We start from the raw sequence: 17,859 nt of genomic DNA, 5'->3' as shown, positions 1-17,859 counted from the left end.
GCAATGTTACTGAGCAATAAACCACCATTTTTATAGAATGTATCATTTCGGCTGATTCATGGGACAATCAGTTATGACTCAAGCCCAGACATCTGTAGGAGATATCACAGTTAGATTTCCAGATAGTTTTACAGTACAAAAAGAGCAAAAAGTCAATTTTGCAAGAGTTGAGAAACATTTCGGAACCTAGAAACATAAGCTAAGCGTTGTTTTCCAAAACAATATGAATTTGATATGGCAATATCCTTATCAGAGGGTACTTGCTGCTTTGGCAAGGGGCGGGCAGTACTTAAACACCGTCTGAGCTGTTCACCCATCGCAACACTTTTTGTTTTTCGTAAGTCAGGTCTTCATCAAACCCAGAACTAATCAAACCATTTGTGCCAGGCTGGGGAGAAAGGTATTGTAATAATGTAAATTATGTGTAAAATAATGTGTTTTTCGAACCACCAAACATGAGAGCATGTTCTAGTACACCCCCAAAACAAATTCAAGACATTGTAAAAGAGCATAATAGGACTTCTTTAACCATTCCTATACAACCAGATATTGAAGTTATAAATCCCTGTATCAAGACCACTAATTAACATACTTTGTCAATAAGATAAAAGTGGGTTTTGTTAAAAGTTGCTATTATCCATGCACGTAGATCTTTGATATAAATATTTTTTGGTAACTAAATATCGCCAGCTAAAAAGTAACTAGTAACTTGTACTCTGAGTATTTTTTGAGAGGAATACTTTTTACTTGTAATTGAGTATTTTTTCATCAATGTCACAGTACTTGTACTTAAGTATAAATTTTCAGTACTCTTTCCACCACTGCTTTACAGTTATCGTTCTTAGTGTGAACCTCCAACAAAATAAGAGTTTAAAAAAAGGCATCATGGAACTAGAGCTGCACAATTAATCAAAATTAAATCGCAAAGGCAATAAATTGCAATTAGGCAGAAGCTGCTATTGTCATGCATATCTTTCAGTGAAGCACAGTTCTGTGATCAGCACTATCTCCAGCCGAAGATCAGAAGATGCTCTCGTGCTGAAAATCCAAATATGCCCCAAAGAAGAAATCCAGGAAATGCCTATCGCTGCAGCTGAATAAACAGTAGATTTAACTGCTTTCATTGATTCAATGTGACTATAATAAATACACCACTACGACAATATATGAGTTCTTCTTATTATAAATTGCATCATAATAAAGTATTATCTATAATGAAATGCTTATCGACATAGCCATTATCACTTCTTAGAATACAATTAAATATTGTGTGCCTTAATTATTCTTTTTATGAAGCCACACCATCTCACAGAAGGATTTATTTTAAACAATCGACTGACGTTATAAAGTGAATTTGGAGTTATGGAAAATAGGTATTTTCATGTACTCTCAGATGGAGGAGCATTTAACCTACTACACAGAGCCTTAGTTCAAAGAGAAGATACGCAAACAGCTATTATTATCGCAAACGATTTCATCGATTTCATAATCCTACAATTATATCGTCTGCTATTATGAACACAATTTTGCATAGCTTGCCAGAGAGCTATGGCTCTGTGTAGTAAATGCTGCTCCACCTGAAAGCAGGTGATGGAGATTTACTGACAAAATGCACATGACAATCGCGATTAATAGCGTTCGATTAATCGTGCAGCCCTAGGTGAAATTGACAAGTGTACAGTGTTGACCAAAAACCCACAACACAATGAAGTTAATGAGATGGAAGTCGAGAAATGTTGTCTTAAAAGGACAGTTAACCCAACTGCTATCATTGACTAATGTCATCCTAAAATACTTATTTTCTTCAGATAAAATTTTTTTGTCCATTACAATGAAAAAGTCAGTGGGCCCCATTGTTGTTTTGGACAACATTTACATTAAATTAATTTACAAAAACTGTCAAAACTTCAAAATATCTTCAAAATATGCATCCTGAAATGAAAATAAGTCATACGGGTTTGAAACAACATGAGGGTGAGTAAATTATTCTGTCTAGTATTTATGGTATTGCTCAACAAAGATAAATTTGACTGTTCTACCTGTGTTATGCCACTTTAATAGCTTTGATATTATAAGAGGATCATAATTTAAACCAATTAACCGAACCACATTGAGTATAGTGTTGTCTTGTGAGGTTGATTATTTGGATAGGAAACCTACATATGTTAATAAATGCTACTGTTGTTGGCGTAAATAGGGAAACAATTACCGTCAAAGTGGAATCAACAGTAAAACAAAGTGTGTTATCTTTTGATAGCAATTAGTTAACAAACATTGAGACTACGCAATGCCAGTGCCTCCCAACTCCACACATTTGTGGGGCCAGCTCGGACAAGCTTAGCACTAATGAGACAACACTATTGATGCTGAACACTAACTGCAAGCTCTCTCTTCCCACTGCTAATCTTATGCAAACAAGCAGCCACATGGATCCAACCTGGAAATGAAAAGACCACCCCCAGACCCCACAACGTACAATGGGCATACAAGTCCAGTCGGACCTCAGAAAAAATTAGTCAACTGGGAATGTGAAGGAGACAATTACACTGTCCCTCATTTATCACATCTAGACCTGAAGTGTTTCCTGGTGGGGTGTCCAATATTGTCTGTTTGATTCGCATTTGATTTGCAAGTATGGTTCTGTTGGAAACAAGTACCGATATAGATATATTTGTGCTGACCAGAATGAAATGAGGACAAAAGGAAGACAAAACATGGAGATAATTTCCTGACCGATGGAGCCAGTTATGATAAAATACTGGCTAAAAGGATAAGTCTGACACCACAGTTGATGGAAAAACACAGTCGTGTAAAGTAGCAGAAAGCATTAGTCTGCTAATAAATAAATAAACTTAAAACAGCCTAAGATGGTTTGCTGGTCTTTGTGGTTTATGCTGGTCTATCTGTCAAGCCAAATAGGTGTTTAGCTGGATTCAGGCTGAAAAATGTCCCAAAACCCTCTTAAACTATCTAACAGATCAGTTTGACCAGTCTGGGAGACTTCTTCGGCTGGATTAAGATAGTAGTAGTAGTAGTAGTTTATTTCCTCAGTCATTCAGATATAACAACATATACAAACAGAATTATTATAGTACAGCGATGACTGAAGGGGTTTAGGCTGAAGTGAAACACTTATTGATGCTTAACCCTATTTACACCAAGATTTAAATACCCAGCATGAGGCAACAATAATCATAAAGTAGCAAAGTGGAAACAGATGTAAGAATATTACCAGCTCATACGAATAACATAATAAAGAAGATATTTTTCAAATGTAAGCCATTACTAATAACATTACAAGTCACCTTGTTAATTTTCCTCTAAACATTCCATTACCCTAATACTGCCGTGAATCATTGCATTATACACCGGCCTTCTACTTATTTTAATGGTATTTAAACTAAACAATATCATTCTAATGCAATATAGCTACCAATCACATTTGATTTTTAAAAAAATTGAACACCTTTATTGATATAGATTGTTTTAATGTGTCATCCAGGCTATTCCATAGATTTACTCCTCTAACTGAGAAACACCTCCCTTTGGTATTGGTCCTGGCCTTATTTTTTTGATAGACCCCGATTCCTCTCAAATGATATAGAGTCTCTCTGAGCTTGAAACTCTCCTGAATACAGACTGGAAACTTGAGATTGTGAACCTTATACATCATTGCAGCTGTGCTAAGATCAACTGTAATTTCAATGCTTTTAATTTAATAAACAATGGGTTAGTTGGTGCATAATAATTTACTCCGTTAACAATTCTAATAGCTTTCTTCTGCAATATGAAGATAGGTTTGATAATAGATTTATAATTATTCCCCCATGTTTCTACACAATAATTTAGGTACGGAAGAATGAGTGAATTATATAATAAATATAGTGAATTTTGATTTATACATGATTTAATTTTACACATTATACCAATAATTTAAGATAATTTTGTCTTTAGATAGTTTATATGTAAATTCCAGTTGAGTTTATCATCAATATAGATACCCAAAAATTTTGTGTTACACACTCTCTCAATTTCTATATGATTAATTTTAATTTTAATTGATTCCTCAATTTTTCTATTACCAAAAATAAAACATTTAGTTTTATTCAAGTTCATTGATACTTTGTTATAATCAAACCAAGTTATTCATTTGGAAAGCTCTTTTTTCACTCTCTCCAAGAGGAACTATAAAAATTTTGTCCAGAGCAACAGAGACTAGTATCATCGGCAAACAAAATTCTATTTAACTTTGTCAAGACCTCCGGAATTTCATTTATGTACATTATGAACAGCTTTGGCCCCAGTATAGAGCCCTGTGGAACTCCATGCGTTATGTTTGTTCTTTCAGAGTCAAAGTTGTTAATATGTACGTATTGATCTCTGCCACTAAGATAATCTCTCAACCAATCATGGGCAATGCCTTTAATACCATATCGTTCTACTTTATCCAACAACTGATTGTGATCAATGATATCAAATGCCTTGCTCAGGTCGATAAAAACACTGACAGTGTACTCTCCGTTATCAATCGCTCAATCAATGACTGCCATTGAGGTTGCTCTGTTTGACCTGAAACCAATTGGTAATCTGAAATAAGGTTGAATTTATTGAGATAATCATCAAGTCTTACAACATATAACTTTTCTAAAAAAAATTAAAATTGTGGAAGTAGTGAAATTGGCCTGTAGTTTGTAAATTGGTGTTTATCTCCACCTTTAAAAATGGGTACTACCTTGGCCGTTTTCATTTTAGAATGAAAGAGGCCCGTAAGAAGACTGATTAAAAATATATACGAATGGAGCTACAATACTATATATAATTTCTTTTACTACGATTGTGTCAAATTCGAAACAGTCTGTTGACCTCTTATTCTTAAGTTTACTCACCATTTGGATAATTTCATTTTCATCCACACTCCTCAAGAACAAAGAGTTCACATTTCCTTTAATGATGTTTTTATCTATTTCCTTTACATCTGATGGATGTTACAATAAGGAAATTACATCATTGATATTTCCTTATTACCATTTAAGATTTGGCCGTCTTTCACAAAGTAATTTGGATAATCATTTTTGTTGGTTCGCTGCTTGATAATAATATTTAGTACTTTCCAAGTAGCCTACTCTGGATGTTGTTTTTATGCTGTTCCAAAATATTATAATAATAGAAGTGTCTATTAGATCTTATTATGTTAATTAACTTATTTTTGTACGATTTATAATTGTCCTCTGCTTCCTCTGCTGGTTCTATGTTTAATTAATAATTTGTGGAGGTATTTTTTTCTTTTTACAAGCGTTGGCTATGCCCTTTGTTATCCATGGTTTCTCTATGTTGGTTCTGTCTTTAGTAGAGTATTCCTTTAGTGGGCAGTGTTTATCATAAAGACCTAATAGTGTAGACAAAAAAATGTCATAGGCCTTATCAGGGTCAGAAATTGCATAGACCTTGTCCCATGTCTGGTTAAACAAATCGGTTTTTAGGGCAGTCATGGTTTCAGAGGTTCTATGACGTATAATTTTAATTTTGATCTACTTTGAAAATAGTATTTTTCACAAACTCCTATTAAGGAGTTTGTGAAAAATACTGAACACAGGAAGATGATCAGTAATATCATTTATGAGCAATCCAGAAATTATTTGGGTTTCAAGTCCGTTCGTAAATATATTATCTATTAAAGTAGCTGTATCAGCTGTGATTCTTGTGGGTTTAGTGTAAGTGGAAATAGATTATTACTATATTACTATATATGTGTGTTTTCATATTATTATGAGGATTTAAGAGATTTATATTAAAATTACCACACACAATATGCATCTTATTAAGGGTACCAAACAAATTGTCAACATTTTTATTAAATAAATCTAAACATGATCCTGGTGTTCTGTAGAGACTGCTGTCAATAATACTTTTAGATTTTAGAACTGTAATTTCGACAGTTGATGTTGTCGTTGTTGTTTTTACTGTACCTAGTGTCTTCATAGTCATAAGTTTTAACTAAAACAAGAAACTAAACAAGAAACTAGTTTTGCTAAATAAAAAAACAGTAATGTATGCGGATAAAATTCACTATAAACATGAAATAATGATGCGTAGCGCATTTACTATTGAGCACGCACAGCTGTTAGGTGACACAGGACAAACACGGGTGACAAAATAACTGATTGTACAGTACACTTGAAACTGACAGTTACGTATTTACAAATACAACAATCACAAACGTTAAAAGAACAGAACTTTTATAGTTAAACTTCTTCTAAAGCATAATGTTACGCATAAAACGCTAACAGGAGAAACCGAGTGCTCCGCGCGGCTCATAATAAGACGGTGATGTTTGTACACGCCGTACAGTCAACGCATCACGCATCACTCACCTGAGACAAACAACACGGTTCACACATGCCGACGGCGAGGCGATTCCTCCTTTACACACAGCGATCCGGTTCAAATGTTCAGCTTGTGAGATTCTAAATCACGCGACCGTGGCTCCTGTGTCCTGAGCTCTCGCAATCTGCCGCCGCTCACAATGGACTGTGACTGTGACTGTGACGACGTGTTTGCGAGCAGCAGACAAGAGAAGAGGAGTCCGGGCTGCGCGCGGAAGTGAAAATGTGAAATGATGGCCTACTTAAATCCAAATAACAGAGCCGTGTTGGGTTTCAGCACTGCTTTGTTGTTTCATCATACAATATTGATCTTGCATCCTAATCGAAAAGAAAACATCCTCGAATAACACTTCCGCTGTCGTCGTGTGAGGGTTTCGAATTCGACCACAATGACATTAAAAAACATATATTTCGAGATCTATGATATTTCAGCCGGGCCAACTCTTAGTAGGAAACAGGAACGCGTTTTTATCATGTGTTTGTTATTCCAATTCGGATATCATTGTTTTAAATTATGGCAAATATGTGGTTTTACTCGTTTTGTTTAGTATAGTGGCTTATGGGTGGGGGGTTTTGGTTGGATTTGTACTCCAGTGGCCTTTCCTTCACCGTGTTTGACACTATCTGTAAAGTATGCAAGCTGTAGAAAACATGTTTTCAACTGTAAGTCAGTGACTGGGTTGAACTATCTGTACGTCGAGACAGAATGTATTTATGTAATACTAATGGGTTTTACATGGTCTTTGGTTATTGAAATTCTGTCTGTAAATATTAGAATATAAACATATCACAAAGTGTTGGTGAAGTGCAGCCTGTTCGGTTCACTGACAAACTCAACTGGAAAAGAGAGAAGTTACAGCCAGGGCTGAGACAACAGCACCCTCCTCAGGACCTCAGCTTCAAACTAATCAAACTGTCTTTATGACGAAAACAATAACACGGCTTGGAAAGAAAGATGAACGGGGATTTAAAATTAACTACACTAAATCCTTATAATCATTGCTTATTAAAATACAACATTGTTATATATAAATATATTACATTATTTAAAAATATTATTATTAAAAGAAGATGGCAAAGCATTTATTTTTTATATGCTTTGTAAATGCTTAAAAAATATGCTAGTGACATAAATGGGGTTGATGTGCATAATTGAAACAGACACGACATGCAAAGCTAAGTTTTTGTATAATTTAATTTCCTGAAATACATTAAAAAAAAATATTAAACCGACACATAAATATGTTAATTTTGTAACTCTGTTAAATGCAGACAACAACAGCAACAGCACCCAGATCACTCAGAACACCAGCTTCTTTTTAAGGGAACCTGAGAAATGGAAAAGGAAATAACATTTAGATTTCAAACTTAAATACTGTTTCCGTTATAGATTATCCTTATCTATTATATATTGGTTAATTAAATCAGAAACTTTCATTATTCTAACAAAAACGCTGCTGAAAATGTTTAAGAGCCCCTGAGGAGAAAATCAAGTTTTTAACATTGTTCACATGTCTATCTGTTGTTTAAATATACTTAAAGTCAAATTCTTAAAGGCAAATTCTTCAGTCCACACAACTGCTGTACATTATTTAAAGAACACTGATGGCTATCAGGTACATTGATCTCGTATTTTCGCATGTTTTCTTCACCCTGTTCAATACTGTCACGTTTTCTCTTGATTCCAATCAACAGGTTTTCTTTCTCTTTCAGGGCTTCTGTTGAGGAGTTTGGTCTGGGAAGCTGAGGTCCTGGGGTTGGTCCTGGTCTATTGCTGAAATACTTCATCTTCATAGCCTAGAATGAGCATATCCATTCATTCAGACAGTCTCTAATGCACATTAGTTTTAAGCATTAAGATTAAGTTAATAAAACTGCAACCCAGTTACTGGCACCTGTGTAGCTGTAGCGCGTGTGCAGGGGTTAAAGGTGAACAATGCCTTCAGGAGCTCCAGAAGGTCATCGCCAGCTGCGCTGAAGATATGCTCCAATGGAGTGCCAGGAAACAGTTTAAATGACACATAGTCCGGAAGACTAGACATCCCCTGAAACAAAAAATCAGCACAAATCACAGATTCTGGCACATATACACACATACATTTCTCAAAGCCTCAAAACATTATTGACTTGTCTTTGTAGATTATCTCAAGTAATCATTTGCTCTCTTATGCAAATGAAGCTGAAGTAAAACTCTCTCAATAACAAATAAGTATATTAGAGAACTACAACTCACAGGCCATGTCTCCTCTGTTGGGGTTCCCAAAGCTTCAAATATCTTTGTCAGCTGGTCCAAGTCTGAATCTCCAGCTAAAAATGGCACCTGGCACAAGAACAAACAATTATTAAAATACATGTTAATGGTTTAATCAATATGCAAACTTGTTAAATAAAAATAAATATGCAATTGCGACTTCATATCTCACAATTCTTTTTTTTCTCAGAATTGTGAGATATAAACTTGAAAAGAAGAAGAAAAAAACTCTGGCCTTACCTTGCCATTAAATTACATAAAACTAGTTAACACTGCTGAGTGAGTTTTTCCTAATACATCGGCTGAAGGAGTGATGGCAAATTTGACATCTTTCCTCTGACCAAATTATTCAACCTCTTGATATTTTTCTTTTCTTTTACAAAGTCATACAAACACTATCATAATTTGTTTCATTTGCGATTTGGGCAAATCAAAACACAAAATGCGACCCTGGACACACAAAACTTAAATTAAGGTTTAATATATTTACAGTAAGAAATTTACAAAATATCTTCATGGAACATGATCTTTACTTAATATCCTAATGATTTTTGGCATGAAAGAAAAATCGATAATTTTGACCCATACCATATTTTCTTGGCTATTGCTAAAAATATACCCCAGCGACTTAAGACTGGTTTTCTGGTCCAGGTCAACAAATAACTATTTGTCGTAGTGTCTGTTCATCACTACAGAAGTTTACCTAACTATTACAGCTTTGCTTCTGAGAACCCTGGAAATGTGAAAAGGGTCTACTAGTATTCAAAGGAACCAAATGGTTTTACAAACACTGGATAAAGTCAGATACTTACTCTGAGTAAAAGCTCAGCAAGAATGCAGCCAACTGCCCACATGTCCACACCCACACCATACATCCTGGCACCGAAGAGGAGCTCAGGGGCACGATACCATCTGAGAAGTACCACACAACATGAAAAATTAAACAATAGCATAATAAATAAACTCTAAGTACTATTGTACAGGTCTACTCAGAACTATCAGAGACTTCTACACACCGTGTAACAACTTGATGAGTATACACTCGGTTCGGGCTTCCAAACGCTTTGGCTAAGCCAAAATCTGCCAGCTTCAAGACTCCATTTTCATCCAGGAGCAAATTATTGGGTTTCAGATCCTAATAAAAGAAACGATAACAATAACTGGAAGTGGCAGAATTAATGAGGATTTTTTTTTGTGTGTGGAAAAAAGTACTATTCAAAAATTTGGGGTCTGTTACAGTTTGTAAAAATGTTTTTGAAAGAAGTCTCTTATGCTCTCAGAGGCTGCATTTATTTACTCAAATATACTGTAAAAACAGTAATATTGTGAGATATTATTACAATTTAAAACAACTCTTATATTTTACTATTTAACTTTTTTTTATTTTATATATATAGATTTTTTTTATTATTACCAATTTTGAAAACACTTGTGTATAGGGTTGCTAAATTCTGGGAACTTTCAAGACTGAAAAATTTCCATGGGAATTAAAGGGAATGGGAACTTAAAGTATTTGACAAAAAAAAAAAAAAAAAAAAACTTGGTTAAAACAACTAGATTTAATGCAATTAAGCTCAAAATCATTACTTTTTCCCTCAGAATTGACAAACTCACAATTGTTGAGTTAAAAAGTCAGAACTAGTAGATATAAACTTAAATTTGCAAGAAGAAAAAAAGTAAATTGTGAGATAAAATAAGTAAATGTCATGTAAAATGTTATAGGTTTAATTAGTATTTCATACTGTAACTGTAGGGCTCGTGCAATATGTCCCGATTAACTACATATGAGAATATTATGAAGACCTATTGTTTAAATCAAATTTATGCTTTAAAAGTAGGCTAATCATAGCAGGTTTCATCCATATTCTGACTATTTAAATGTCTGTGTTTAGCTTCAAATGGTGCCTTTGATGAAAATATTCTATAAAAATTATTTGTATTATGATTCTGACATCCAAAGGCAGAACAATACTTTTTTTTTTCTTATTCCACAATTCACTCGCAGCTGCAAAGTGACATAACGGTGATACTCCAAACAGGTCTATTACTCTGGGTAAATGTATTTGATCTATGGATTTTAAGTTTAAATAGCAAATACCAAAATGTGTTTATACAGTAGCTAGCAAGTCAGCAAATCAGATATGAAACATCTAAGCTAGTAAGCACTATTTCATTGACAATTTATGAGGCTAGGTATCATGTGCTACTAGCTCAAGCTGTGATGCTCTTCTACCTTCTGCGAGCTAGTTCTCTGTTTTCATACAGAAATACACATTACTTTTTTAATGTTTGTGAATGAAATTTTTTACACTCGTCAAGCCTGCATTTATTTGATCAAAAAATACAAAACAAAACAGTAATATTGTGAAGTATTATTACAAATCTCCAATTAATTCCCATAAATTTATGTTACGTTTCAAACTTGGAATATTCCCAAAATTCCCCAGATTAAGTTCCCATGGAAAGTTCCCGAACATTTAACGTGGAACCCTAGTCGTGTTGTTGAATATTTTTGTGGGAATTTACATTTTTCAGGATTCTTTGATGAATTTTTTTTTTCAAAAGAACAGAATTTATTTGAAATATAAATGTTTTGTAACATTATAATTGACTTCATTGTCACTTATGATCATTGTAATGCATACTTAAAAAAAAAAAAAAAAAATCTTACTGACCCCCAAATTTTAAACATTACTGTACATATAATTAAAAACAGATAGAGCAAATATCACAAAGCCTTACCCTGTGCAGGATCCAGTGTTTGTGCATGTATTCCAGACCCTGTAACGTCATTAGGGTGTATGCCTTTATATTGGCTGGTGTCAATACAAGACTGGTGTCCTTTATGATCACCTGAAACAGACCATAATACAACTACTTCTTTATATTCATTATTTTAAGAGCAATGACCAAACAGTTAGGGATAAGCATCATGCTTATATTGCATTGATGTTGACTTTTATGGTTTGATCTACTGTAGGTTTAAAAGGTTTTGCTCTGTGATAGGTTTGTTGATGAACAATAAACATCCAAGTCGTCACCTCGAGATCCGTCTCCATGAAGTCAAAGACAAGACTGATATTAGATTTGTGTCCAAAAGCATCCAGGAGCTGAGGCAGAAAGGTTCATTAATGTCAGTATTAGCAACAACAGTGCATCAAAATCTTATATGAATATAGCACGTGACTTACACCAATAATGTTTGGATGACTGAGCTCTTGCAACAACTTAATCTCTCGAAGAGCTGTTCTGTTGATGCCTGGATAACAGAACATATGTATAGTGTAAGACTCAAATTACCCAAAATAAAGTTTTTATAAAAGCCAGATTCAAAGCGCACCATCTTTGGCTTCTGTTCTGTGCCCCACTTTTATCTGCAAACAAGAAATTCACCTTTTAACATGAAGGAATGATAAAAAAAAAAAAAAAAGTCATTCAAAATATCCTACCCAATACAAAGCACTGAAACAAGCGAATTTGATCCGAAGTGATTGTTTTCAGTAAGTGTTACCTGAAATGTCTCACCTTTTTGATAGCGACAATAGTGTTTGTGGTTTTGTCTCTTGCTTTGTACACAGTTGCAAACTGCAAAATAATGATACAGTGCATTAATAATATTTACGATTAACGCGCACCTCCAAGAGCTTCTGCTGCTACACACTAAAAATGACGAAAGTCAATTCTAAAAATCACTTTAGTAACAAAGCTTTTCCTGTAACCGAGCCATAACAGCTCAGAAATATTGAGGTTATGTCGTTTACCTGTCCTTCACCAAGAAAGTCCAGCTTTTCATAGCGCTTCGCTCTGGACTTCACATTTAACGCCATGATATGATATCAACTGTAAAACTATTCTTTGTGAACGAACACTTCCTTCTACATTAAAAAGCACTTCATACTTCCGGTTCAAATAAAAGTCCCTTAAGGTGGCAACGCACTGAAAAAGCTCCACTGCTTAGATAAATATTACATTTTATGAGAATTGATGGCGCACGGTTCGTTCATTATATTCTATAATAATATATAATATTATTTTAATATTAATAATGTCATAATAACGTATGGATTTTAATAATATGATCAATTGTTTTTTCATATCAACAAACAAATAAATTAAAGGTTAGCTTTTTATATAATGCCATTTTGTGACTAATTATAATTAATATATATAACGTTTAGCATTTTAGTTTAATTTGTATATTGTAGTTTAATTTAAATAATTTAAGGCATTTTGCAACTCCATCGGAAGTTTATTGAGGACCCTCGCTGACAGTAACTGATATTAAGAACTCTGTTTTAAATATATTACGAGTTGCTTCTTAAGTACGGAGCCCCGCACATGACATGCAAGAAAAAATAACTAAATTGTGCGCACGATTTACTAATTCGTTCCTTCAATGTACTAAAACCGTCTATGACTAAAACGTGCACACAATTACTATTTACTGTTGCGTTCAGTCGATTTGCTAAATCGTGCGCACAATTTATAAATCGAGTGAACGAAATAGTAAATCGAGGGAACGCAATAGTAATCATGTGCACGTTTTAGTACATTGAGGGAACGAATTAGTAAATCGTGCACACGATTTAGCCTAATATTTTTTTTCCTGCATGTCAGGCGCGGGGCTCCGTACATAATTAATTATAAATTAAATTTCCTTCATGTCTTCATGAATCATATTGGTTAGTTACATCATATAATCACACATCAAAGTCGTGCTATAGTAACATTAATCGATTAATTCCTGCAGAGGGCGATGTTGTGCAAAACACGCTCTCCTTCCCTTTGCATTGCTGTACTTGCATTTTCTTAAACTGCTCTAATTAGGCTGTTAGATTATTAATACTCTTAACAAATTAATATCTAACGTAATCTAACGTAAGTCATGTCATATTTCCCCCCTTCTATGCATTATCTTTTCTATACCTCACAATGCATATGTAGAAATGGCTAAATCTGCTGTTCCTCAATAATTGTTATATATTAAGGGCACTGTATAAATCAGAAACAGTTACTGCTTAGGATATGTTCTTCCATTTTGTAGATTTATTAAAGTGTTGTGTCAATACTCAGTTCTATTCAGACACACAGACAGACTCAGCACTGTCAATGAATATTCAACCAGCATGTGACTGCATTGTTATTCTTTTATTGACACAATCGTATGGATCACACAGTTTTTGATCACACTAGAGTGTGTGTAAGAAGATAAGTTTAAAAGGCACAAATGCAAATGTGTAATTATCACATGGTTTTTCTAAAACATAATGCCCCTTAGATACCTTTTTGTTTGACTTGTTTACTGTACGCCTTCTATCACCATCTGAAGTTTCCCATCTCAACAGGAAGTGGTTAGCACAAGCTATGTTCTTATGAAGACGCCCACTTCCTCTGACTTTGATAAACACATTTGTGGTTTTGTGCACTAACCCCATCAGATAAATTCTTAACTGCTGCTAAAACCCAATGTCCCAAAATTACAGAATGACTTCTGGCGGGTTTATAATGAAAATAGCATCCAATATTGTGAAGAAGTGAGTTTTTGATTGGTGAGAAGTAAATCTTACCGTGTTAAGTAGTAATGATTTGAAACTATAGCCAGTAATTTGCTTGACAAACACCAGTGACTCATTTTGTATCAGTTGTTTCAGACTGGCCTCATTTGAAATGGGAGATGCAATACATTTGTTTGATTTAGTCAGTGCTCTGAATATAAAGGAAAATAGCTAACAAAACGAAAAAAAAATGTCATTGGAATCAAATACGTTTGTGCAAACATTTATTTAAGTTTACACACATTTATTGAAAACAGCAGTGAACAAAATACTAAATTCTAAATTCCTTAGTTTTTAACAGTTTAAACTTGAACTTGTTCTGTTTCTGTATTATTTTTGTTAACGTTTTCTTTGAATTAAATCAATATCAATTTTATATTTTTATTTTTTCTAACTTCTACTATTTGCTTGTATGCTTCGCTAGGGTTACAACATTAAGGGTCTTCTTCTGTATGAACATGATTCTTCAATCATGATTGTTTTTTTCAGTCGGTTTTGTTTGACAGACAGATTTCTCTTTTATCTTCTCTGTGGAGCATATGATTGTTCATTTCACAACTTCTAGATGTAATAGTGAACTGGCAGAAACTGTGATGCTGAGTAAATAGGAGAACAAGAACATCATTCTCGGTCTGAACAGTCATTCTGAAGAACAGGTGAGCAAAATAATTATGAAACTGCTAAAGGAAACCTTTAAAAGGTTTTTAGCGAGTTTTGTCGTGGGGTGATATTGACAGGTATTTTTGCATTTCAGATGTAGTTAGTGAAACCGTAGTTAACTAATCTCTTCTGAAAATTTTGGGAACTGGTTCACGCACAAGCTGTCTAAGAAATATGCTTAGAATGAGGAAACTCGTAAATAAGCTAAATATGTGATTCTCAAAAGCATAAAGGAGCTGGTAAATTGCTCACAATCTCATAAAGTTTTAAGTCTTTTAAATATTAAAGTTATGCAACAATATTTCAGCCATGTAAGCCACAATCCTGGAGATGTATGCTGCAACCAACAGCCGTTGCTTCTTGAGACTCTGCATGTAATGCCTGCTCAAGTGCTGCGCTGCTTACACTAAAACCACATATTAGTGTGAGAAACAAACAACACATCAAAACCTCTCACTTATCGGCCTCTTCACAGCTCTGAGGACTGTAACTCAACAATCGCTATCACTTTCTGTTTCTAAATTATAGGCTATATTCTTTACAAATGACCCGGACATGAGATTTACACCATTTATAATTTGCAAGATCTTTTAATAAACTCAGTAGTCCATGCACACCCCCCCCCCCCCCCAAAAAAAAAAACACTTAACCCTTTACATGTGGTATCCATGGCAACTTTTTTTTTTCCCCAATAGAAAAATCATTGAAGCTCTTTGAATAATCGGCAGCGTCATTGATTTTTAAGGTTGACCAATGAGAACTATTTAGCAACACAGTCGACACACTGATTGGCCGTCAAGAGAGCAGATGCAGACCTCTATATTGAAGAGGTCTCAGAGTGTCATTATGTTCTCTCTCAATCAATACACAGCTCAGATATATATATATATATATAAAAAACACCCATTCTGTCTAAAGGGCAAACGAGGTGAATAATGTGGGGGATGAGTGATGACAGTTCACTATTAAATACACTTTGTTTATTCAAATGTCACTATTTGCTTCTATTTATTTTTTTTTATGTGAGATGGCAAGATGTGTGACCTAAACCATGCCAAATAAAACTATTTCAGTCTGCCAGAGTGATAGTATAGTCACTAAGAATAAAATAAAAACGTTGTATGTAAGCTGCTTTGTCCATAACAGATTTGGACTACATGATATATAGTGTATCTGCTGACTGATTAAAAAGATTAACACGCTATAATGTGCTAAAAGGATGGCTATTGAAAATCAATGAAGTCTTTGCTTAAACATAAAAAAGCCAGCAATGAAAACTTCAAGGACTAATGCAGGTTTGTGTGATAGTATAGTAGATGTATAATACTGCCTTAACAGAAAAATGTAGCCTACATAAAAAACAGGACATGTTATGCTTGTTAAACAAACAAACAAACATTTTTCCACTTCAAATAAATAAATGAATAATAAACAAATAAATATTTTACGATACACTTTTACAAAGATACAGATTAATCAATATACATATTTTGAGCTACAAGCAAACAGAAAAAAATAATTAATTCATTAAACTTTGATGCTATACAAATAAATAAGTAAATAATAAATGACTAAATAAATATTTTGAACTAAAGGCAAACAGATAACAACAAACAAATATTCTGAACTACAGGCAAACAGATAAAACTAAGTATACATATTTTGAGCAAACATAATTTTTTTTTTTTATAATTAATAAAACTTTTTCACTACAGGCAAACTGACAAATAAATAAATAAACATATTTTGAGCTACAAGCAAACAAAAAAGAATGAATAAATACTTATTAACAAATGTAACTTTTGTGCTACACACAAACAAACACATACCTGTAAACAATGAAAAATAGATGAATAGACAAAAACGTTTATAAACAAACAAAACAGACAAACACGAGTGTCGCGCTACATGTAGAGGGCGCTGGAGAGTAATCAGCAGGAGCAGGGCCAGTCACAGTCAGAGCACAGCGATCATTATCACAAACTACTGCGGGAGTCCAGCAAGAGTCACATCACACTCGCTTAAGTCCGGTCTAACACATCCAGAAACGGGAACGCCAGAGTCTGCATATCCCTGGATATTTGCCCTGCACGACCGCTCGGCTCCGGTGTGTCATCTGAAGCAGGACTTTGGATATGATTAAGGATCATAAGAGTAGATTTGTTTCCTCCGCAGTGGGACGGCTCGATCCACCCCCGAGTCTGATCTGATGATTTGAGAGGGAAGCAACGCAGCGCTGTGACTGTGCACCATCTTCCTGCAGCTTCAGCCCACATTTCATCTGAATCTGCAGACGCACTCCACTGATCGAACGCTTTTCCTTTCTATAAACAAATCTCACCCGAGATTGCGACTGACGCCATTTTTTTTACAGCGATAAAAACTCCGTCTGCTTGAGTTTGAAGGATTGTAAAGTGCTTGTCACAATCTAGTGGATGGATTTAACGCTACTCTCTTAGACTTCAGCAGCAGGAGCTTCAGAAATGGGTGAGTTCTTACCTCTGCACTCCTTTAACCACAATTTCAACATGCAAGTTTTTATGATATTACTATTTATAGTTTAATTGAACTGAAATGAGTAAACCGATCGGGTTGTTTTGCATTGCATTGCATTGCACGTAAAAAAAATGCAGAGCTCCATTTTAACCACAAGAAAAAAAAATTGGACTATCGACAGTCTGCCTTATTTATACAGAATACTCTAGAATACTTGTTTAATTTGTCCTAATTCAGCAAAATATACACATCCATCATTACTTATGGCAATCATTAACGAGTAATAGTTTCATAGACTGCAAAAGGTGAATGTTTATCTAACTCACCCTGAAGCCCAGCAGCATTTGCGACGCGGGAGAATACCTGTGCGGTATGATCACATACATACATACATACATATATATATATATATATATATATATATATATATATATATATATATATATATATATATATATATATATATATATATAGTGATATATTAAATGGAAAAGGCATTATTCAGCGTAATTTA

At 34.2% G+C, this 17,859-nt stretch overlaps 3 protein-coding genes across 3 annotated transcripts in view; 1 reads left to right on the top strand and 2 right to left on the bottom strand.

Moving 5' to 3' along the window:
* The window catches only part of LOC132138366 (serine incorporator 5-like), a 32,399-nt gene extending 25,781 nt beyond the window's left edge, over nt 1-6,618 (bottom strand). Inside the window, exon 1 of the mRNA XM_059547668.1 lies at nt 6,372-6,618. Coding sequence (XP_059403651.1) covers nt 6,372-6,398 — 27 coding nt within the window. The 5' untranslated portion in view covers nt 6,399-6,618. The remainder of the gene's footprint in view (nt 1-6,371) is intronic.
* A 1,034-nt stretch (nt 6,619-7,652) lies between these two features.
* Nucleotides 7,653-12,552, bottom strand: LOC132130081 (cyclin-dependent kinase 7-like). The gene is made up of 12 exons (XM_059541717.1): nt 12,396-12,552; nt 12,160-12,219; nt 11,975-12,008; nt 11,826-11,893; nt 11,676-11,744; nt 11,377-11,487; nt 9,651-9,769; nt 9,447-9,546; nt 8,617-8,703; nt 8,279-8,428; nt 8,036-8,180; nt 7,653-7,712 (listed from the first exon to the last, which is right to left on the bottom strand). Exons 1-12 carry the CDS (start codon nt 12,459-12,461, stop codon nt 7,684-7,686), a joined length of 1,038 nt encoding a protein of 345 aa, XP_059397700.1. The 5' UTR covers nt 12,462-12,552; the 3' UTR covers nt 7,653-7,683.
* Nucleotides 12,553-16,773: 4,221 nt separating this feature from the next.
* Nucleotides 16,774-17,859, top strand: part of LOC132138334 (SET-binding protein-like) — an 80,461-nt gene continuing 79,375 nt past the window's right edge. Inside the window, exon 1 of the mRNA XM_059547667.1 lies at nt 16,774-17,336. The gene's annotated coding sequence lies outside the window, so the exon portion shown is untranslated. The remainder of the gene's footprint in view (nt 17,337-17,859) is intronic.

This window comes from Carassius carassius, chromosome 4, assembly GCF_963082965.1.
Source record: "Carassius carassius chromosome 4, fCarCar2.1, whole genome shotgun sequence".
In the NCBI taxonomy this organism is placed as follows: Eukaryota; Metazoa; Chordata; class Actinopteri; order Cypriniformes; family Cyprinidae; genus Carassius; species Carassius carassius.
Note: the sequence above shows the minus strand (reverse complement) of the source record. Positions and strands in the feature narration are given on the sequence as shown.